The sequence below is a fragment of the Gossypium hirsutum genome, chromosome A08, assembly GCF_007990345.1.
Source record: "Gossypium hirsutum isolate 1008001.06 chromosome A08, Gossypium_hirsutum_v2.1, whole genome shotgun sequence".
Lineage (NCBI taxonomy): Eukaryota > Viridiplantae > Streptophyta > Magnoliopsida > Malvales > Malvaceae > Gossypium > Gossypium hirsutum.
The window spans coordinates 125,289,273-125,311,891 of NC_053431.1; the positions used below are offsets into that span (position 1 = coordinate 125,289,273).

General features: G+C 33.7%; 4 protein-coding genes across 6 annotated transcripts; 1 reads left to right on the plus strand and 3 right to left on the minus strand.

Annotated features, from left to right (window-relative positions):
• Window positions 1–856: 856 nt before the first annotated feature.
• LOC107928369 (centromere protein V) lies at window positions 857–5,494 on the minus strand. Of its 2 annotated transcripts, XM_041075233.1 has the most exons (3): window positions 5,310–5,445; window positions 2,367–2,482; window positions 857–1,652 (listed from the first exon to the last, which is right to left on the minus strand). In XM_041075233.1, exon 3 carries the CDS (start codon window positions 1,567–1,569, stop codon window positions 1,150–1,152), a length of 420 nt encoding a protein of 139 aa, XP_040931167.1. In that variant the 5' UTR covers window positions 1,570–1,652; window positions 2,367–2,482; window positions 5,310–5,445; the 3' UTR covers window positions 857–1,149. The 2 variants fall into 2 exon arrangements, with proteins under 2 accessions (XP_040931167.1, XP_040931166.1); XM_041075232.1 differs by lacking the exon at window positions 2,367–2,482 and having other exon boundaries at window positions 5,310–5,494.
• LOC107928368 (centromere protein V) lies at window positions 4,141–5,451 on the minus strand. 2 transcript variants are annotated; one of them, XM_041075230.1, is made up of 2 exons: window positions 5,310–5,451; window positions 4,141–4,975 (listed from the first exon to the last, which is right to left on the minus strand). In XM_041075230.1, exon 2 carries the CDS (start codon window positions 4,844–4,846, stop codon window positions 4,409–4,411), a length of 438 nt encoding a protein of 145 aa, XP_040931164.1. In that variant the 5' UTR covers window positions 4,847–4,975; window positions 5,310–5,451; the 3' UTR covers window positions 4,141–4,408. The 2 variants fall into 2 exon arrangements, with proteins under 2 accessions (XP_040931164.1, XP_040931165.1); XM_041075231.1 differs by having other exon boundaries at window positions 4,141–4,880; window positions 5,310–5,442.
• A 1,346-nt stretch (window positions 5,495–6,840) lies between the features above and the next one.
• Window positions 6,841–9,370, plus strand: LOC107928259 (uncharacterized). The gene is made up of 4 exons (XM_016859446.2): window positions 6,841–7,088; window positions 7,202–7,255; window positions 7,360–7,411; window positions 8,970–9,370. The coding sequence occupies exons 1-4, from the start codon at window positions 7,024–7,026 to the stop codon at window positions 9,093–9,095; spliced, it is 297 nt and encodes a 98-aa protein (XP_016714935.1). The 5' UTR covers window positions 6,841–7,023; the 3' UTR covers window positions 9,096–9,370.
• Window positions 9,371–10,716: 1,346 nt separating this feature from the next.
• On the minus strand, window positions 10,717–22,392 carry LOC107909137 (bifunctional aspartokinase/homoserine dehydrogenase 2, chloroplastic). Its single transcript, XM_016836575.2, has 18 exons — window positions 21,993–22,392; window positions 20,958–21,025; window positions 19,721–20,095; window positions 19,361–19,449; window positions 18,984–19,287; window positions 18,297–18,349; window positions 18,000–18,211; window positions 17,810–17,897; window positions 17,622–17,735; window positions 16,451–16,549; window positions 16,144–16,338; window positions 15,445–15,527; window positions 14,156–14,381; window positions 13,684–13,829; window positions 13,467–13,602; window positions 12,203–12,286; window positions 12,024–12,116; window positions 10,717–11,221 (listed from the first exon to the last, which is right to left on the minus strand). The coding sequence occupies exons 1-18, from the start codon at window positions 22,121–22,123 to the stop codon at window positions 10,976–10,978; spliced, it is 2,742 nt and encodes a 913-aa protein (XP_016692064.2). The 5' UTR covers window positions 22,124–22,392; the 3' UTR covers window positions 10,717–10,975.
• Between the last annotated feature and the right edge of the window lie 227 nt (window positions 22,393–22,619).

Sequence of the window (22,619 nt, forward strand, 5' to 3'; positions counted from 1 at the left end):
CAAAATATCTCCTTTGGGCTTATTTTCACTTTAGGTCCTTCCTCATTTGACAATTGAGCTATTTAATCCTTTTAGCAACTTTTACACATTTTCTAATTTAATCCCTTTTATTTAATTGACCACTCAAACGTCAAAATTTTCTAACGAAATTTTATATTACCTTATTGACATTCCGTAAATATTTATAAAAATATTTATGGCTCGGTTTATAACATCAAGATCTCGATACCTCTTTTTCTCAATTTCTTGACCAAATAAATCTTTATAAAACACAGTTTACTATTCCAAAAATCTTTTAAAAACTACATTTGGCTCGTAAATATTAAATAATATAATCTACGAGTTCATTTGTTGGATTTGATGGTCTCGAACCACTATTTTCGACATCGTTAAAATTCAGGCTATTACATAGAAGAAGATTAAAATCATAATTTGACTTAAAATAATCTATGTTTAACACAATCTTTTGACATTTGATTTAATAAAAATTCGATATAATTTTTAAAGAATATAATTTTTAATTAAATTAATTCAAGTAACTATTTGTTTATAACAAATAAAGCAAGAATCAGGGGCAAAGTCGTGGGTGATAAAACTCCGATTCTCCCTAGAATGAAAAATTTTCTATTTAGGTCTCTTTATTATTTATAAAATTTTAAATTAATAATAGTAAAATTATATTTTGATCCCAAAAATGATAAAAAAAATTAATTTAATTCTTTAAAAATATAAATATATAGACTATTAAAATGGTGATTACATTTTATTATCGTAAAAATATACAATTGAATGTTGACCCCAAAAAAAAAAATCTGACTTCGCCCCTAAAAGGGATAGAAAATTAGTATATATAAGGTAAAGCATAACATAGGGTTTATTCATAGCAAACTCCAATTACATCCAAACTTTTCATGGCTACAAACTTGGGAACAAAAGTTAGAAATCACACATATATATATGATATATACATACACACATAGAGACACACAGGTACCATATATTTAGCATCCAGTTCCATGATACCTCAATGCACAAGCAGTTTTAGACTACAACCTAATAAACTGCATTTCGGAAAGATAATCAAATTAATGCAATCCTCTCTGGCGAGGAGTCATTGATAACTCCACCAGAGTTGGGATATATTCCCAGCTACTGAGAGGAATGGATTTTGGATTGTAAAGCAATGCCGCTCCGATGGAAGAAGTCCTCCCAATTCTTGCCATCAGCATGCCGAATCTCGACATGGGAAAGTGTCCCAGGGTCTAAACACGCGAGTGTCACAGCAATGCCATCGGGGTTCGACCGTGGTGTATAGAATGAAGTTATTCCACAAACCTTACAGAATGTATGTTTGGCGGTGTGAGTTCCAAAAGTGTACGTAGTAATGAACTGGTTCGAATCACTCAAAAGCTCGAACCTTTGACGCGGGACAACAAAGTGAACGTTCCCTCTCATGGAGCAGTCAGAACAGTTGCATTTCCAAGCAATAACACTAATAGGTGCTTGGACTTTCCATCTTACTTTCTTACAGTGGCAACCGCCATTGTGCAGTACTAACTCGGATTCCATGCCAACAACAACCAGGGCAAGTGAAACTTTATTCTAAAGCTGATTCCGTAGTAGATAACTCAGCTCAAATGCAATAGCATATCCTATCAATGACCATGCAATGAAACCATTAATCCCACATCTTAATAACTCAGTTCAAATGCAATAGCAGTACCATATCGAAATAAAACAATTAATCCCAAATCTTCATAAATCAGCTCATAACTAAGTTCAAATGCAATAGCATCTAAGTACCGTAATGCAATAAAACATCTTCATGACTCGGTTCAAATGCAATAGCTTCCTAAGAACCGTCACTCAATGAACTATTTCCACTTCTCTTTTGACCCCACGATATGCATAAATATAAGCAATAAAAATCATGGTATGGAGCCCTTGTACTAAAAGACAAGACTAATGCACTTATTTGTTCAGTAAATAGGAAAAATACAATTTGACTCTTAATATTAGAACTTCTATGCTAGTTTTATCAACTTAACACAACACCACCCTTAATCTTCATCTTTGAGGAAATTTTTTGTCCTAAAATAGGGAAATAAACTGGTGATGGACATACTAATTAGCATAAGCAAAATCAAAACAGTAAGCAGGCTAGAAGTTTTAGAAATTTAATTAAAAATCACACAAAATTTTCAGTGTTTATATTAATTAGTTCGGTTAATAAGAGATGAACTTTTGTTTTTATTGATTAAAACTTTATCAGTCTAAAATTTGTTAATTTCTAAATATCTAAAATGGACAACAAACAATGGAGCGAGTTTTAATTTCAACCAACCAAAGCGACGTAAGAATCTCACGTGGAAAGGAACTCTGTTAGCACTTCACACTATGAACCGATCAAAGCAATCTATCTATGTTCGTAAGTGTCGCCGGTACCAATAAGTGGCTGTGAGAACTGACAGTGGGTTTCTTCCTTGAGCATTTGAACTGAGTTAGAATCTTAAAGCATTTGAATTGAATTTGAATCTTAAAGTCATCAATGTTTGTCTCATGGTTATACAAGAAAATAAAAAGGAAAGGAAGTGCCCACCCATATATATACTAGGTAAATCATAACGTAGAGTTTATCCATAGAAAACCCAAGTACAACCAAACGTTTCATGGCAACCAACTTGGAAACAAAAGTTAGAAATCACATATACATTCATACAGTCACACAGGTACCATATACATATAGCATCCGGTTCCACGAAGCCCCAATATACGGCCATTGACAAACCTGAAGTGAGAGCTACTAGGTGGAATGAATTTTAGATTGTAAAGCAATTCTACTCTGATCATAGAAGTTTTACAAATTCTTGCCATCAAAATGCCGAATCTCAACATGGGAAAGTGTTCCAGGGTCTAAATATGCAAGTGTCACAGCAATGTCATTGGGATTCGACCGTGGGGTATAGAATGAAGTTATTCCACAAACCTTACAAAACGTATGCTTTGCAGTGTGAGTTCCGAAAGTGTAGGTAGTAACAAATTCCTTCGAATCACCCAAAAGCTCAAACCTTTGACGCGGGACAACGAAGGGAATGTTTCCTCTCATGGACCAGTTGGAACAGTTGCATTTCCAAGCAACAACACTAGTAGGTGCTTGGACATGCCATGCAGTACTAACTCAGAGTCTATGCCAACAACAACAATGGTGAGCACAAGTTCATCCTAAAATGATTCCGTAGTTTGAAACTCAGTTCAAAGGCAATAGCAGCCTGACAACCATTATGCAATGGAATCATTAATCCCAAAACTTCATTACTCGGATCATAACTCAGTTCAAATGCAATAGCATCTAAGTACCATCACGATTCATGAAATGAAACCATTAATCCCAAATCTTCATAACTCAGTTCAAATGCAATAGCATCCAAGCAATGAACCATTTCCATTTCTCTTTTAACCCCACAAAACGCATAAATATAATCAATGAAAACTGAACACAACACCCTTAATCCTCATCTTAAGAAAAAAAAACAGAAAAAAGGAAAACAATTGTCAACACCTTACATGTAAAGAAGAAAAAAGATCCCAAAAATCAACAGCTTATAGAACAAAAGATAAAATAAAAAGCCTGTTTATCTTGATCAAAAAATGGGGAAATGAACTAGAGATGAACATACTAACTAGAATAAGCAAAATCAAAACAGTTAGCAGGCTAGAAGTTTTAGAAAATTAATTAAAACGCACACAAAATTTTCAATGTTTATATACTAGTTCAGTTAATAAGAGGAGCTTTTGTTTTTATTGATTAAATTTTTATCAGTCTGAAAAATATTAATTTCTAAATATTTAAAATGAACAACAAACACTGAAGCGGCAGGCTTAACAACGTAAGAATCTCACATGGAAAGGAACAATGTTAGCATTTCACACTATGAACTGGTTAAAGCAATATATCTACGTTTGTAAGTGTCTACCCATAACAACAAGTGCTTAGAGGAAGTGACAGTGGACTGCTTTCTCGGGCGTTTGGACTGAGTTTGAATGCTAAAGTCGTCATTGTTGGGAGGACTTTATCTGAATACCACTCCCAACCTGAACAGGGTTCGTCTAAGACCATAAAACAGATGAGAACAGCTCTGATTATAGAAAAAGAAGAAAGGGTCCACCCATATATATATATATATTGTGTAAATCATAACATAGAGTTTATTCATAGCAAACTCCAATTGCAACCAAACTTTTATGACTACCAACAAGAGAACAAAAGTTAGAACACACATATACATACAGACATAGAGACAGACAGACACACAAGTACCATACATATAGCATCCAGTTCCACGAAGCCCCAATACACATCGGATGTAACGTAGAAGCTAAACGACTGCATTTTTAAAAGACAATCAAATTAATGGTAATCCTCTCTTGTGAAAGCCATTTGAATTTTGGATTGTAAAGCAATGCCACTCTGATCACAGAAGTCTTCCCAATTCTTGCCATCAAAATTCCGAATCTCGACATGGGAAAGCGTTCCAGGGTCTAAACATGCACGTGTCACAGCAATGCCATCGGGGTTCGACTGTGGTGTATAGAATGAAGTTATTCCACAAACCTTACAGAATGTATGTTTCGCGGTGTGAGTTCCGAAAGTGTATGTAGTAATGAACTGGTCCGAATCACCCAAAAGCTCACACCTTTGATGTGGGACAACAAAGTGAACGTTCCCTCTCATGGAGCAGTCAGAACAGTTGCATTTCCAAGCAATAACACTAGTGGGTGCTTGGACTTTCCATCTTACTTTCTTACAGTGGCAACCGCCATTGTGCAGTACTAACTCGGATTCCATGCCGACAACAACCAGGACAAGTTCAAACTTTATCCTAAAGCTGATTTCTAGTTAGTAACTAAGTTCAAATGCGATAGCATCCTAACAACCATCACGCAATGAAACCATTAATCCCACATCTTCATAACACTGTTCAAATGCAATAGCATCTTAAGAACCATCACGCAATGAACCGTTTCCACTTTTCTTTTAACCCCACAAAAATGCATAAATATAAACCAATGAAAAAGTGAACACAACAACACCATCAATCTTTCATCTTTAAGAGAAAAAATATATATCAAAACACCTTACATGGAAAGGAAAAAACCCAAAAATCAACAGCTTATAGCACTTAAAAGATAAATCAAAAACCTGTTTCATTTGAGGAAAATATTGATCCCAAAATAGGGAAATAAACTCGTGATTCGACATACTAATTAGCATAAGCAAAAATCAAAACAATCGTCAGTTTTAGGGTTACCTGTGTTGCACAAGCTCCTTTGAAAATTACTTGCTTTCGATTCAGGAAATCTGAATCAGTACTGAGAGATCGATTAGCAATTATATGATCTGGTGTTCTTCAATTGAGTGGATTTTTTTGCTTGCTGTTGCCCCAAATTGAGAAATTTCTATATCATTATCCAATGCCCTAAAGCTGCGTCTCCTAATTGCCCTGTTAGACGGATAAAAATCCTGCTAAAGTAGAATATAATTTTTTTAAAGTCAAAGTATCATTTGACTTTTTATTTTTAATTTAATCCTTTGAATTTCTAAACTTGAATTTCTTTTAAGATGTAATTGAAGAGAACCGGTGGACTCCTCACCTCTCTTCAGGTCCAAAAGGAGCTTTCCTTTGATTGTTGCTCACCTACCATTCAATCGTCACGAGTCTTCGATCGAACAGTTCTATTGTCTATTCGATGAGTTTGACCATTTGGATCTCCAGTAGAATATCTTGAACAGTGAAGTTGGGCAAAAAGCCTAGAGATTTTGGAAGTGTTAATGGTGACTAGCTTTACGATAGTTGAACATTCGATTGCCAACCTCGTTATCCTTGGTCAAGTCCCTAATGCCAAACTCCAGCCATTTTCATTTGTTGGAATAATAACTCTTGATCCATGAGTTGGACCGTGTTTTGGCTTCACATGGTGGTTGCTCCTGGTGACTTAAGTTTTCCAATCAGTTGTTACTTTGTTTCTTGAATTTGCGAGAAATTATTTTGCTAGGATTTTATTACAAACGTTGTTTCACGATCAGATATGTTTTGTCTGCTACAGCAACAACGATTTGAATAGAGAGACTCATCTCATCAAAGTTCTATTTATCTTGTTGGTTCAAGCAATAGAGATTCGTAGTACATCATAGAGTGCTATATTCACATTTGGAGTTTTGTCTTGTACGGAACTGAAGTCATCAACAGCTTTAGAGTTCATTACCTTATTGGCCTCTATTTATATGAGAGGCAACTCCAATCTTTCATTCTATATGATTAAGTAAAACCCATAATCCAGGCATAAAAGAGTTTATTGTTAAAATAATTTTGGGTATTTTTCATATTTTTGTTATTCATATTTTTGTTATTTTTCATTTTCCTCAAATTTTGAATTTAAGGTAATATAAATTTAAGTTTTTAAATCAAGCGATTAAAAATTTGAATCATTTCAAATTTATGTCCTTTTTTTTTGTGAATTATAAGAGAAAGGTATAATTTAATAGCAACGCGACTAGCATAACTCAAAATCAAGTCGATACACGAAATTTTTAAATTCATGTTATTTAATTTGAATCAAATTAAATTTTCAAATTTAATATAGGGTAAAGAGATATTGACATGCTGGATGAGACACTAAACTTATAAACTACTTGAGTTTAATTAAAAAAATTAAATTGAATTCAATAATTATTAAATTGAGCTGATTGAATCTTATCGAATTTTTTAATTTTACTATATATTTTAAATATTTTATTATTAAATTATATTATTATTCTTAATATATATATTTATTAACATTAAATTTAATAATTAAACCGAGCTCGAGTTGCTGGAGCTCGAATAGTATATCCAATATTCAGACTCGGCTACCTCTAAGAAAATTGGGAGTTAGCTGCTACACAGAGAAACAGAGTGGAAACAAAGCAGAAAGGAAGAGAAGAAGAGCTAAAAAATATATAGATATTTAAAAAAAAATTCATCAATGGAGATAACGAACCCTAAACCATCTTCGAAACGCCTGCTATTCGACCGGCGTTATGGTTGGGTGTAAGACCCCTCAAATCTTCTCTCTTTATATCTTTTCTATACGTAATTTTCTCTCTTTTTAGTTTTAAATTTCCGAAGAATTTATATTTATATGCTTCAAAATTGAGTTGCAGGTTTGATGAATGGAAAGACCCATCGGAAGAAGCTCTTGCTGCTGGCCGAGGAATGTAGGTTTTCTTTCTTTTCTTCCCTAATTAAATCAAATATTAGCAATTGCTTTACTTAACCACTCTTCTTTTTTGGTTTTTTTCTTGGGGTTCATTTTCGAAAGGTTTTGCATAGTTCCTCTAACAAAAGCTTTCTTGAAGACGGCTACAAATTCGGTATGGTGCTATTAGAATTTTACAGATTTTTATGGTATGAAGCTTCTGCATGTTATGTTTGTTGTATTGTATTGTATCATATCCATTTGGGAAATGCTATGAATGTATCTACCAAAGGGATTTTATGTTTCAAGGTTAAGGCAATAACTTCAAGTAGGATAATGTTTTTTATATATAGGAAGGAGTAAAACCAACTATTTTAGAACATAAAATATTGGGAACTGCTTTAGAAGGCTGATGTGAACCATGGGAGTTCCGAGAGCTGCTGAAATGATGGCCGGAGGATGTCAGGTTGTTATACGAGCAGAGTTTTTCTGCATATGTAAGCTTTGCTTATATTCCTCCTGAAAGGTGGGCTTTTATAGATGGATAAAGGGTTTAGAGCAGACGCACCTTTCCTGATGATCTTTGTGTGGAGTCAGGTCATAAGGATTTGACCCCTTAGCATGAGAAATGAGCTCGATGGGACTACCATGAGAATTTGTGAGCCTAGGAAGTTGGCATCTTTAAACGAGACTGGACTCAATGTGATAGCTTTTTAATGATATTCCAGTGTTGTCTGCTAAGACATTTGTATTGGCATGGCATGGGCTCCCTGACATGGCGTAAGGGTATAACAAACTATATAATCTATTGAGTTGTGAATTTAGTTTTTCATTAAAGACTTGCTTCTGATACTATCCTTAGTGTCTCCGAACTTGGCTGCCTTTTTCGTTGATTGTGCTCATACCTTTGGTATTTTCGTTCGTCATGTGTGCTGGGCACCAATTCTTTACACACAAGGAGTGGCAGGTGCAAAGGTGCACGAAACTAAGGATATTTCATATAAGCAAGATGCTGCAGAAGTGGAATTAGATCATTATTGCATTACTTGTTCTTTAGAATAATTGCCTTGCCTTGTAATATAGTTCTGATGCTGAGTAAAGAAATTTGCCTGGCTTTTAAGAAGCAAAGAATAAGGAAAAGTGGAATTATGGTTGGCCACGAACATGTGCACCCTTAAATATTCTCAGTTATTCCTTCAAAACAATCTAGTACAGGTCAACCTAGGCACTCAAAAATGATTTTTCGATGATACCTATATCACTCCATTAGCTGAACCCACCTTGAAAGTTATTATTTGCTTAGAGGGTCAATAATCTACATTTTTAAGAGCACAATGAGGCCAGCCCTGTTGGATGCCTTTAACTTTGGCTTGTTTCGAAATTAACATTATAGCAAACTGATACGCACAAGCTATATTGTGAATTACAGCCTACAATAGCACGTAAAAACCTTCCTTGTTTGAAGATAGGCACTTTCCTCTTGGACGGCTTCCACTTGTAGAGGTCGATGCCTTACACAGTTATGCATCTTTGCATTTTTGGTCACTCAACCATGCCCTTTTTATTTATGATTTTGCCGACACTCGGCTGCATGATATCTTTAGCAGAGTATGAAATGTTAGATATTTATTCTTTGAGCATCACCAATGATTGTTCCAAATCACTCATCCAGTATTATGATATCAAAATAGCCTGTTCTTTGTAGTTACCATTTTCTACTTTGTTTCTCGCAGATCAATTTTGTGGCAAGGTCTACTGTAAAAGTCTTAGAAAAGCCAGACTTGCTCGACCCCCGGCAGCTGCAAGCTAGCCTCAAAGATCAGCTCAGTAGAGTCACAAATATTATACAAAAACCATAACTCGAATGAGTCATCTCGATGGAAAATCCTTGTCGTGCCAGCAGCAGTTTTGATGATCTAGGCATTGAAAACAATGAACCAAAAAGTGCCTAATTGCTTAAAATATGTATATGTATTTATATCTATAATTTTCCAAGTATCAGTATTTCACATCAAAAAAAATATTCATGCACATGGACTTTGATATGCTGGAACAGATTAGATGTTGATGTTAAAGAGCATGTGTTGTTCACTCGCATGAAATACAGATAACCGTTGGGGTTATGTTTATTCTATGTTATCTAGACTCGGGCAAGTGTTTTTTTTTTTTTCAAGTTTTTTGATATTTTATGAGAATCATACTCTCATATTTGTATCCCAATATGTGTTGGACCAAACAAGAATAATTTAAGAGTAAAATTCAGAAGATTCTAACCGTAAATGATTTGCAATCAAAATAACCGTAGTTGAGATATTGGTGTTTGGAAGCTACACGAGTTTAATTCGAAAAAGAACCTAAATTCAATTTAATAATTATCGGATTGAACTCAAGCTATCAATCCAATCGAATTCAAGCTTAGTAATACTCTACTCAAACAACTCATGAGCTCTATTGTGCTTTTTATTTTTAATAATATTTTTATATTATTAAATTACATTATTGCCTTCATATATATTATTAATCTTGAGTTTAATTATCAAACTAAACTCAAGTTTGAATACATACAAGCTTATTCGAGCTTTAGTATACTAACTCAATTTTGAGCTCGAATAGTTCAATTATATCTCAAGCTTAAAAGTAGATATTCGATAGAGCTCGAGCCAAATATTAAGCTCCAAATTTCAAGTCAAGCTCAAGTTTTGCCATTATTCAAGTTCTACTACACCCTTAATAGTATGTACAAAATTTTGGTTTTTATTCAATGTAAACTACACTCATGGTCACAAAACTAACTAAAAGTCTACATTTTGACCACTCAACTTCAAAAAGTTACGAAATGTTCATTGAACTATTTGAAAGTTTTCATTTAAGTCATTGAAAGTGTTTATTTAAATAATTGGACTGTTTTGTCGTAAAAAAGAATCCGGCTAGTGAGCTCCAAGCAACGATTCAATGATCAATACCCATCAACGAATAGAAGAACATGCCTTAGATCCAAATTGATTCATGACGTTCAAAGTTATTTTATAGAAAAAAAATAAACTAAATTGTAGAAGAAAAAGAGAAAGGGCTTTTGATTGATACAAATGGTACGAACAAAGAAAGCCATTCAACAACAATTTTAATAACCTAATAACTTAAATAAAAATTTCTAAATTATTTGATAATCATTTTATAACTTTTTTATAACTTTTTGAAATTGTAAGTACCTTACTAATAGTTTGTTATTACCTTATTTGCAAGAAATATCAACTATTTGCAAGAAAGATTTCAATTAACTTAATAATTTTCTTAAAAATATCAACTATTTTCAAAAATATAGTTATTTGAGTAAACATAAAATAATATCAAGTAGGCATAAAAAACTACAGTGAATCAAAATTGATGCAACACATTACATATTAAATCAAAATTATTATTTGATTGATCTGAAAAATTATTGTAATAAATACGTTGATGGAACCATAATCCAATCTGATATGATCCCTAACTTAATTGTATTTCCATTCCATAATTCGAAGGACCTGTTTCATTCTTTATAAACATGGGTGACTTCCTTTAATTAGAAGAAAAGCATCATTGCTTGGACTAATCTAATCACTATTTCAGTCCACAAATCCCTTAAATAAAAACTTAAAGCTTTTCAAGATATGTAAAACGAGAGTATAAACACTAATACAACACTCGATTCGAGTCTGAAAGACCAAAGAGTGCCCAAAACCGGAGAGTTTGATGTTGCCTAAGATGGAGCCCCGAGGTATGAAGCAAGCCGCAAAATGTCACTGAATATTCCACCGGCTGTTACTTGGGCACCAGCACCTGGACCACGGACTATCAGTGGCTGCTCCTTGTACCTCTTAGTTGTGAAAGCTATGATGTTGTCGGATCCTGAGAGTTGAGCAAATGGGTGACTTTTGCTGTATCTTCGTAGCTCCACAACTCCCTTTTGGTTAATGGCATCCACTACACCGACATATCTTAGGACCTGCCAAAGAATGATTCGTCATAACCTACAGAGATATTTCAACATTACACGCACGCAAGTAAACGCGAACATAACAGAAGTCAATATCAACCTTGAAGAAATTTCAAAACAAATTTTAAGAAAGGTGATCGTTGAAATATAAAATTAATTGCTTTTGTACCTCACTACATTCGCTTTCACCCCCTTCTTGCAGTAAAAGTACCATAGAGGCTCCTATAATAGGAGTCAAAATCACATTTTGTCCCCTCTACTTAAAAATTGCAGAAATTAATCTCTATAAATTAGATCAAAAAGCAATTTAATCCTTTCTATTAAAAATTTCATCCATTTGTAATGTTAAAAACTGGCGTGCCTGCCGGCATAATTAGACAATGACACGTGGCGTGTTACATGTACGCCATGCTACCATATAGAAGCCAATTTTAAACCGTAGAAAGAGATGAAATTTTTAGTCGAAGGACTACTTTGCTCTTTGATCTAATGTACAGAGATTAATTTGCCTTTTTTTTTAGTAGAGGGGACAATATGCAATCTGACTCAAAGAAGCAATTCTTTCGTACACATGCAATATTTGATTAACTTTGAAAATAAAAAAAGATATTACCCTCAAGGCACTGGCACGGCGGCACCTATTTAAAATACAAATTCCTTGTCACCTTGCATCAAGGCACATCTCAAAGCATGCCCTACTATTGTTTTTTGAGTTTTATCCGCAATTACGGGTATGGTTTTAGAGTTTGTTTTAGTTTTAATATACAAGTAGAAATAAGGAAAAAAGAAGGAACAAAAACCAGATACTCACTTCCCCTGATTCCTCAGCATCCTGTCTCTCCTTAGCCAAGTCTTTGTCAAACTCAGGTAATTGCTTCATAAACTCTTCAGCAGATGCAGTCGCCTGCAAAGGCAAATAAAAGTGTCACATCTTTTCAAAAACGAAATCGTTTCCTTTTCCAAGCATAATAACACAAAAATAACCCTTACACGTAGTGGTTCCGGAACCAGAGTCTGAACAGGTATATCAGAAAGTTCCAACTTCAAGCCAGATTCTCTGGCAAGAATTATCACCTACAAAATGCAAATAGATATATGATCTGAATCTCATCTGATTGCAGGGAGCATAAAGCAGAGCAACTAGAAAATGAAAAAAAGAAATGATACTATTATTAGTCTGTTAATTTTTTTTTTTTTAAATCTTTTGTCACTCTTGTATTACAATAATTATGTATTTTTTGTACACAAAAAAGCATAGTTTTAATTTAATTTATAACGAACAATTTTTTATACCTATATTCAAGTGGCATTTTTTTTAAAAAACTATCGAAAGAATACTAGCATTCGAGAAGTTAATTAACAACACCACTTCTAACATTTCCTAAGTCATGATGAATCTAGCTATTAAGTGGTAAATTATAGAAGGTTAAAATATAACATTAGTCCTTGTACTCTTTATAAATTTAGAACTTAGTTCATGTACTTTTATTTCTAGGAATTCAATCCCTCTACTTCTCAGATTTCAAAACTCAAGTCCAATTGTTAATTCTGCTAAAATTATTTTGTTAAATTTAGGTACATTACAACATTATTTTTTTAGTTCCATGGCCCACCAAGTGAGAATTTTTTATTTCAAAATGTCACGTCAACAAATTTAACAAAAAATGGAAAGTAAGACTAAATTCCTAAAAATAAATGTATAGGGAACTAAATTCCTAAAAATAAATGTATAGGGACTAAATTTCAAATGTAAGAATATTACAGGGACTGATGACATATTTTAACCATTATATAATTAGTAACTAGTGTAATAAAGATTGATATCAACTACCCAATCAACGAAAATTCATAAATGACTTCTTCAGTCATTTTATATAATCCATTGATTCTTTTTTCTGGATTATCTCTATGATATCGAAACTGGAAGCATACCACCAATTAACATTTGTCCGTAAGTAACTTAATTTGGGATGATAAAACCAGACAAGATCTGAATGACCCCCCATATCTAACCTGACTGGATTTTAAAAGTCAACAATCTGAACCTGAACTCAAAATGACCAGAGTGTAAAGTGATTGAAACTCAAAATAACCCCAATTTTACTTGACCCCATATAGTCCTACCCTCCCAATTGCCACCTCTCCCAACTGCCACCTCTATGACACAATTTGGTAAGTGCCAACATGTAGAAAAATAATACAGCCTTAACTTACTTATTTAACTAAAGGAACAAAAGAAAAAGTGACCACTTACCTTTCTTGCAACATCAGTTCCAGACAGATCATCCCTAGGATCTGGTTCAGTAAAACCTGCTGCTTTTGCCTCTGCCACCACCTCACTGAAGGTTTTATTACCGGTGAAGTTGTTGAAAATATAGCTCAAAGTGCCACTGCAGTTAATAATATTAAAGCATGTCAAACAATGTACATTAGGAGACTAAATTTTAATTTTAACAGAAAACATGACTCACCTAAAAATGCCCTCAATGCGCAATATTCTGTCCCCGGTTTCAAGGAGGCCTCGTAAAGTGCTAATAATTGGAAGACCTGCTCCTACAGTTGCTTCATAGAAGTAATGTGTGTAGGATTGCCGTTGAAGAGCTCTCAACTTTAGGTACTGCGTTTCACACAAAGAGCATATCAACAAAGCAGAGAGACAAATCCGGTAAAACAAAATATAAATAGAGAAGTAATCAGAGATGCAATCACAAAGTTTCGGCAAAAACAAATTGCACAAAGCTAAATCACTAAGATAACCGTTTTTAATATAACATTAGAAACGAAATTCAATACCAAAACATAAATGTCATCCAAATAACCTTTCAGTGAGGATAAGCCACTAATGAATTAATGGAAGATAGCAGTGATCTATATATTTAAGATAACAACGAAAAAAATCAAGATTGAACTCTTACAAGTTCTAGTAGCCAAAATTGATATTACCTTATCAAGTGGTCCTGAATTGGCCTTTTTGTTTGGAGTGATCACATGAATCCCTTTACGCAACCAGTCATGGTAACAGCTTGCAACATTAGAGTCCGCCGTACAATCTACCAAAACAGTATTTGGAATAAAATGGTTTCCATGCACGTGTTGAGTAAATTTTTCTAAATCAGCAACTTGTCCTTTCTGCTTCAGAAGTTCTCTCCATCTTGACAAGTCGAGACCACTATAACATATGGTTGAGTCAATCATAGGAACATAATTCAGAACAAAAAAACATGCAATCAAAGGCAAGATAAGTCAAAACAAATACTTCTAAATTATAAAAACAGTTCATCAACACATGCCAAACAGTCAAATTAAAGGAGAAAACACAGTGGAAATGCATCTAAATTACAATTACAATGATGGGAGATTATTGCTGTAAAACACAAGATTGAAAGAAAAGAAAAGAAAGTATAAATGAGAAACCACAAAAACAGAAAATCAACACAAGGGCCATTAACTATGACATGGTAAATTCATAATTTTGCATACATGTAAAAGGAGGTATACTATGGTTTGTAATACAAATGACAGAATTAAAAAATTCAAAAAAAAAAAAAAGATGCAAAAGAAAGAGGGAAGGCAAGAAGACAGAAAGGTAATTAAACTAATAAAATTAATAAGGCAAGAAGAAAGAAATAGATCACCTTGAAAGTCACACTAAAGCAATAGAAACTTTAAACAATAGAGCACACACGTCAAATTAAATGCTTAATTTTAGGCTTTCTCTAAGCTTCCAAGAAGTCTCTCCATATTCACAAGAAATACTTAAAGACAAACCCAATTATATCCTTCACAAGCCAAACCAGCAATTATAGGTCAAAGGTGGCATACAGGCTTATCATAGTGCAAATTAATAAGAAATGGGCTCTTTAAAATTTAGCATTTGATCTGAAGAAATTATTTCTACTTCAATGCAATACCCAAATCACACCAAAGAATGTTTTTCAAAAAACAAATGAAAACCATATTTTTGTTGGATTCATTTCCATCAATAATTTAATATTCTTCAAACCAATGGAAAAGAGACAATTCCAGAACGTTTAGTGGAACTAGTTTATTTCAAACAGAAACTAAGAACAGAAAGAACACAGTACCCATAAGCTTTATACAATGGTTATATCAGTTCTAAATATTTTTAAATTTTATCCCATTACAAGAGCAAACAAGATGATTTCTTCTTAAATAAGATTTTAAAAACATATCTGAACATAGGACTATTTCTGTGAATGCTCAAGACTTACACTTCACTTAAGAGCATTGTCCTCGAACCAGTAATCCCCATAACACGCAAATCAATATTAAATTCTTCCTTGAGGACTGCTGCCTGCAAAAAGCAATTCAACCATTCATTCAGGTTCAATAAGATCAGAAGTGAGCAACATTTCATCCTTAATCAATATTGCTGTCACCGGAGCAGACCCACGGCTGCCTAGGTAAAAAATTGACTGAATTTTGCTGGGCAAGGAATGCCCACTTTTACATGGATGTATATGAAAAATAGACAAACTAACTTGCCTAAGGCTTGATTGCATTTCATTTCTCATACTCAAGCTACACTTTATATGCAAGCTACTCCAGTAACTCACTGCTGATAGAAGCCAACTCAAGTAAGAGCAACTGGCAAGTCAGTTGAGTAACTTGTGACTGACTCAACTCAATTACATCCCTATTTTACAAAATGACAGATCAATCACAATAATATTTGCAAAGGTTAAACACAAAGATTAACCTCTATAGAAAAAATGTGAAATAATATGGTTATCAAGTAGAATAAATGAGTTGCACATCTTACTGCAACTTTTAATTTACTCATGCAATGTGTTTATAGAAGAGAAAAAAGTAATAAAATAAATTATTCCATGTCCAAATAAATAATAAATTATTTGTTAGCAACAGAGGAAAAAAACAATAAATAAATAATACTTCCTCTGATACTACACCTGATCCCTCAACTGGTCGAGTAATGTCGCACCAATCAATCCAGGTCCAATGATCCCCATTGCTATGGTCGTCCTTGAAAGATAAAACCTTGAATGCACAGCTCTTAAAGCCCGTATACAATCTTCACGCTTGAGAACCACTGTGATATTGTACTCAGAACAACCTTGAGCTATAGCACGAATGTTAATATTAGCCTGTATTATGAGATGGAAAAAAGGGGAAAATAGTAAGTGCCAACACGAATATCATATAAACATAGCAAAAAGCAAAATATTTGTCTGAAAGGGTATATATGGAACCTTCTACCTTTGCCAGAGCATTGAAAAGAGTAGCACTGACTCCAGGAGTGCTAGCCATTTTCTGGCCAACTGCTGCTAATATGCTACAGTTAGGAATGACCGCAACCTGAGAAAACAAATAGGACCATGCTAATGTAGCATAAATGTAACTGAATATGAACAACATAACCACAAAATAAATATTAAGTTCCTCCTCCAAATAAAAAAAAGCAGCCAATAACAGATTTTGAATTGAGATAGTAAACAGAATTTAACCCATGAGGACAATATTGATACACAGGTTAACAACTTATAATTGATCCTGATGCTGCAACATGCTAGATAATGTCCAGAATAGCAAACACGGAGATAGCTTATATTAGTTAAGATTTCAAATACACTTATTGGTATGCATGCTCTGAATTCAACCTACAAAGTGAGCTTTAAACTAGTATAAATTTAGTTTCCATTATTCAAATTATAGCACGAGAATCCCAAGACGAAGATAGCTTATATTAGAAGTATTAAGATGTCAAATACACTTATTGGTATGCATGCTATGCATGCTCTGAATTCAACCTACAAAGTGAGTTTTGAACTAGCATAAATTTAGTTTCCATTATTCAAATTATAATGCCAGAGTCCCAAGACCTAGATAAACCCAAATGAAAGCTAGGAAATCAGAGTTTTCTTGAATCATTAAAAGTGTAACAGCTCAAACAAACCAAAATAACAATAGGCTGCCATAGACGGTAGATGTAGATATGCTAGTTGAGAGAAGAAATTTTCTAAGACTTCATTTCTTATTATATTTTAGGGGTTTAATTGTAACTTTTATCAATATTTTAGAACATTCGGTATTTAATATTAATTAGTATTTCACGGCATGCCCCAAGTCTTTAAGGTTTTGGAATCATATCTGATATTTGCGTTTTATCAGGGTTTCGAATTTAGTTATAAATACCTATGTTACTTTAGTTTTAACTAGATTTTGGATGATTAATATTCGAGATATTGTGATATTGAATATTGAGATTTCTCTCCATTGATATTTGCCAGTTTTCTCCCCTAGTTCTCTGTCAAAATCTCCCTTTTGCTTCTGTCTTCTATTTCCCCTCTAGATTTATTGCATTTCCACTGCATCAATTATGCTTTTCTGATAAGCAAGTCCATATGCATGTTTAAACTGAAAAAAGCACCTGTGAAAGACGTCCAGCATCCAAAGCTTGGCGGAATCTAGACTCCAAAGCCTCAGCAACAGCTTTTACCTCCTTCTCAGGCACAGCAAAGCAGACAGAATGCTCACTACTAGCCTGCACCAATATCAAGAAATAAGCACCCCATGCATATCAAGAATAGCTGGGATAAGAGAATGTAGTGTAGGCACCTGGGATATCATAATAACATTAGCTCCCACATCCTTCACAGCACTAAAAATGGCACTAGCTGTACCAGGAACACCAGCCATTCCAGTTCTACCAAAAGAAAATCACAGGTGCAGCATAAATTTGATGAAGATGAAATAGTACAGCAAAACATAACCAAATATATGCAAAAAATCATATGAGAGAACATACCCTTCAACATTTACTAGTGCCAGATTATCAATAGTTGCAAACCCCTTGACTGGAGAATCTAGGTTCTGACCATCTACATCTGCACTTGCAGAACGGCAGATTGTTGTTCCAGGAGCAGAAAGATTGAAAATATTCCTTATTACAATTGGAATATCATATCGCATCACAGGTATAATGGTGCGAGGATGCAAAACATTTGCCCCAAAATATGACTGCATGATTACATTAACTTATCTTAGAAATATATCTAGAAAGTTGAGAAAGTTCAACAGGTATAGAAGAAGACATGGAGCCTACCATTTCCCATGCCTCTTGATAAGACAATTTTGTTAATATCACAGCTTCACTAACTGCAGGAGAAAAGTTATTTATTATCATTAAAGTCAAACCTCACAACGATATCATCTTTAAAGGGAAAAAATAAATGTAAGGAATCGTTGACAGCATTAATTTGGGAGCACATCTAACCTCTTTCATTGAAGTCTAAATCAATATTTTATAAAATTTTAGATGAAAGAAAAACAGGTGCTGCGGTTTGTCTTGCAGACAGGACCCAAAATTTTTGGGGGACTTTAGCAGAGAAAATAAGGAAATAGAAGCTGTGGTTGGAACCTTGAAATTTATGAAAGGAAAAAGAAATGAAGAAAGTATTGTTGCTTGAGACAAGTGTACAAGCAGGATTACAAGAACTGATGCGGATGTGTTCTGAATATTGAGGTGTTTTATATTTTTTAAGGGGAAAAAATGAAACAAAATTACCAAAAAAAACTAAAAAGTAAAGTGTTACTGACACAACAATGCTTGGCACCTCAAGCACCTTCTATTATAGATTTTAGATTTAAAGTTTTTTTTTGAGTAGGAAATAAAAGAAATCACAGACAGCGAACCACTTCAAAACAAATAAGCACTAAACCATTCTCTATAGACAATGCCAAAAGATGAATGTTAATGAGACTGAATGAAGATGAATGGCCAAGAGCCAACCTTTTCGAGGGTCTGCACTATACACACCATCAACATCTGTCCATATTGTAACTTGGCGAGCTCTAAATAGAGCGCCCATTATGGCAGCAGAGAAGTCACTTCCATCCCTCTTTAAAGTTGTAGGAATATTCTGAGGTGTACTGGCAATGAAACCAGTGGCAATTATTATCTCAGATGGATTCTGTGAAAACCATTTTTCAAGTCTTTTTTCTGATTCCAAGAAATCAGGATCAACCTGATTTGAGCTAGTGGGGTTTACAATAAGGACCTCCCTTGTATCCATCCATTTGCAATCTAGCCCATTCTGCACCAAAATTCATTTCATAATTCATCAGATAATGTCACCAAAAGTTTTAATTAGCAAAAAAACCACATACCTTTCTAACAACATAAGATAACATTTGAGCAGACCATAACTCCCCATGCCCAACAACAAAGTCTGAGAAAGATTCCGTGACATGACCAGCTGAAAAGAAGGAAAAGATAAGCATGTAAGTTTACATAACATGAAATACCCCTTTAGAAGTATTAATCATACTATAAAAGGAGAAACAAACAAAATACCACAAGCCTGTCAAAAGGCCAAACTATAGTAATGGAAAACTTGAATAAAAGTAATTAAACAACAATGAAGATCCAGAACCCAAACTTGAAAATGAACTTAACACAATTATTTGACTAATTAAACTCAGGAATGTTGCTAGTTGAGATCGGGGAGAGAGAAAGAGCTCTACTACCTATATATATTGCACGTAGCATCGCTTTGAGGTTACTAATATCATGATGCAGTTGAGATAAGAAACTAGCAAGATCATCTCCTTCAAGCAAATCAAGTGCTGTGGAATTATGTTTTTCTAAGACAGAGTCCAATGCAGAGATGTAGGAATCATCTCGAGATTGTGCCTTGTTGATAAGGTCATACATCATATCTGTCACCTTAGACATGGCCGATACCACTACCAACTTTCTTTCTGAATCATCACTAATAATTATATCTGCAACATTCTTGATCCTCTGGGAGGTCCCAACACAAGTGCCACCAAACTTATGGACGGCCCACATGTCTCCCTTGGGAAGATGCACTTTATCCATCGATTTCTCCACTGAGATATCTGTAAGTGAGAGGGAAAATAAGATGTAACTTTTAAATGTCAATAACCAGAACTAAATAACCTACAAACTATTTGATTAAGCTAATATACAATGCACCTAATCATATATATCAGGCCAAAATAAATTACAATGTTAATTCGTTGCAGATATTTTCTATTGGTTGAAATCAAGAATTAGCCATTGTGCTAGCTCAAAGAATATATTAAAATCAATCCATGTAGTTTCATTTGTGAAATGTAGTCTCAAAACATTTAATTGCAGATGAATTGAAAAAAATTGCATACAGTGTCAATCTAAAACCACAGATTCAGCTTATGTGTTTTAATTATTAAGGTGTTGATGAGAGAAAATTTGAGCTGATATGGCAACAATATTACAAAAATCAATTAAAAAACTAATCAAACCATCATCATTTCCTTCCTTTTCTTTTATCTTCTTTGTACTATTTACATTTTGTAACCAAAATTAGATCCAGGTCTCTCTCTAAAGGAAATTATACCTAGTAAATGTAAATGCATTACCAAGGTTGATCAAGGTAAAAAAAAAAAAAAGTTCAATGGTCAACACTGTAAAATCATGTCTGTTGTACTAATTAACTAATTACCATTGAGATTATTTTAGTAAAGCCTAGCTCCTAAATCAATGAAAGAGGAGATTCAATAACCATTTACATAAACATAAAAATAAATTACATTACACAACAAATACAATCCATAGATGATCATCTTATATAAATTGCATAACCATCGATGATAGGTACAAGAGAGAACAACGAAACAAACTTCAAGAGTAAAGATGTGAAGATAAATCCAAAATTTGTTATTAAAAACATGAAAGAGGACTATAACATGTAAAACAAACCTGATACTGAAGCCTGGACAAAGATATTCAGTGACTTCCTTCTTCCCAACCGAGAACCGATATTTGATCTGGAACATAGATAACAAGAGAAACCCTTTAGTGCTTTATTAAAATGAAATAACAGAAAAGCCAACTAGAATATCAAAGGACAGGTTATTTGATGACAACCCCACAAAAATTACCCAGGCCCTTCATCTATTGAGCTACTTAAGAGTTTAAATTGATATCTTCATGAGAAAGACAATGAGGGTCCAAATTTTCAACAAGCGATTAGCCTAGGCCTATGTTGTTTGAATTGGTTGTATGGATACATATTTGAGCATTCAGCTCACCAATATCCTAGGCCTATATCACCAGGACTTCCACCAAAGTTGTCCAAAGCATAATGTAGACTCTAAACCAAGGCAATAGGCACAAAAATTAGTCACGAATCAAGGTGGAATGATCAAACACTAAAGCATTGCTAATTTAAATAATCAACGAGTCAAGGTGGAATTTTCTCTAACACTAACGCATTAACAAATAACAAACCAATGTTACATATACAAGAAGCTTTAAGACATTAAGACTTGCTCAGAAACAAGAGCATAATCTTATGAGCTAAAGCATGTTGTTATTCATAAAAATTAGACAAAAAACTACAATCAACACTTCTTTTTTCCCTTTTGCTTTTTGGCTCTAAAATAACAAACAAATTAAGTCAAAATTTAGGAGCACAGCAATCTAAGCACCAGTACACAACCGCAATCCAATTCCAATCTCCTCGAAATCTAAGCTAACACATCTCTCTAAGCATAATCGAAACAAAAACCAAATTGATTCTACCTCCACGAAACAAAAAACACTGAAAAAACAAAATAAAACACTTCAAACGAGCTTAAAAATGGCAGAAAAACAATAAACAAACAAATAACGCGTTACATCTATTCATTTATCCAAATATTAACCATCATTTCCTCAGAACCAAACAGAAATCAAACAGAGTTTACAGCAACAACTAAATACAGAAACAAAGCGGATAAAAACGATAATAACCTGGAAAGCGGAAAAGGCTTTGAAAGCGAAAAGGAACGACATTGAGAAGGAGCAGAGATCTTCCGTTTAGGCAATGAGGTAGATGAAAGAAAGCGTGAAGAATCAGAGATCGTGGCTGAGAAAGCCGCCATTAGTATCAGTTCTCAATAGTTACCACAAATAATCACCACTTCAAGCAAAAACCAGAGAGTAGAGTTTTTTTTTTCTTTTTCTTTTTGCTCTTTTCAATGGCTGCTGCTGCTTTGTATAATTTGTAATTTTTTTTTCAATTAGGGATGACAAAAGTGACAAAACTCCATTCAATTTCAGTGAGTACTACTAAACCTACTAAAAACCTATGGTTTTTGAATAGGGTGATAATTTTTTATATTCTTTTATTATTAAATTGAAAATGGTGGGTAAATATTTGTTGCTTTGTACTTTGTTTGTATGTTGTTACTTTTCCAATGGGCCCTTTGGTTGCAGGATAATCAGCACTAATTTAATTTCAAAGATTAAAATTCTTTTTCTATAAAATAATAAATACTTTTTATATTTTTATATAAAATCCATAAGATTTTATTTAAACCTTAAAAAATCTCAACACATATTCAAATCGTTTTTATTTTTATAAATATTTTTTATCCA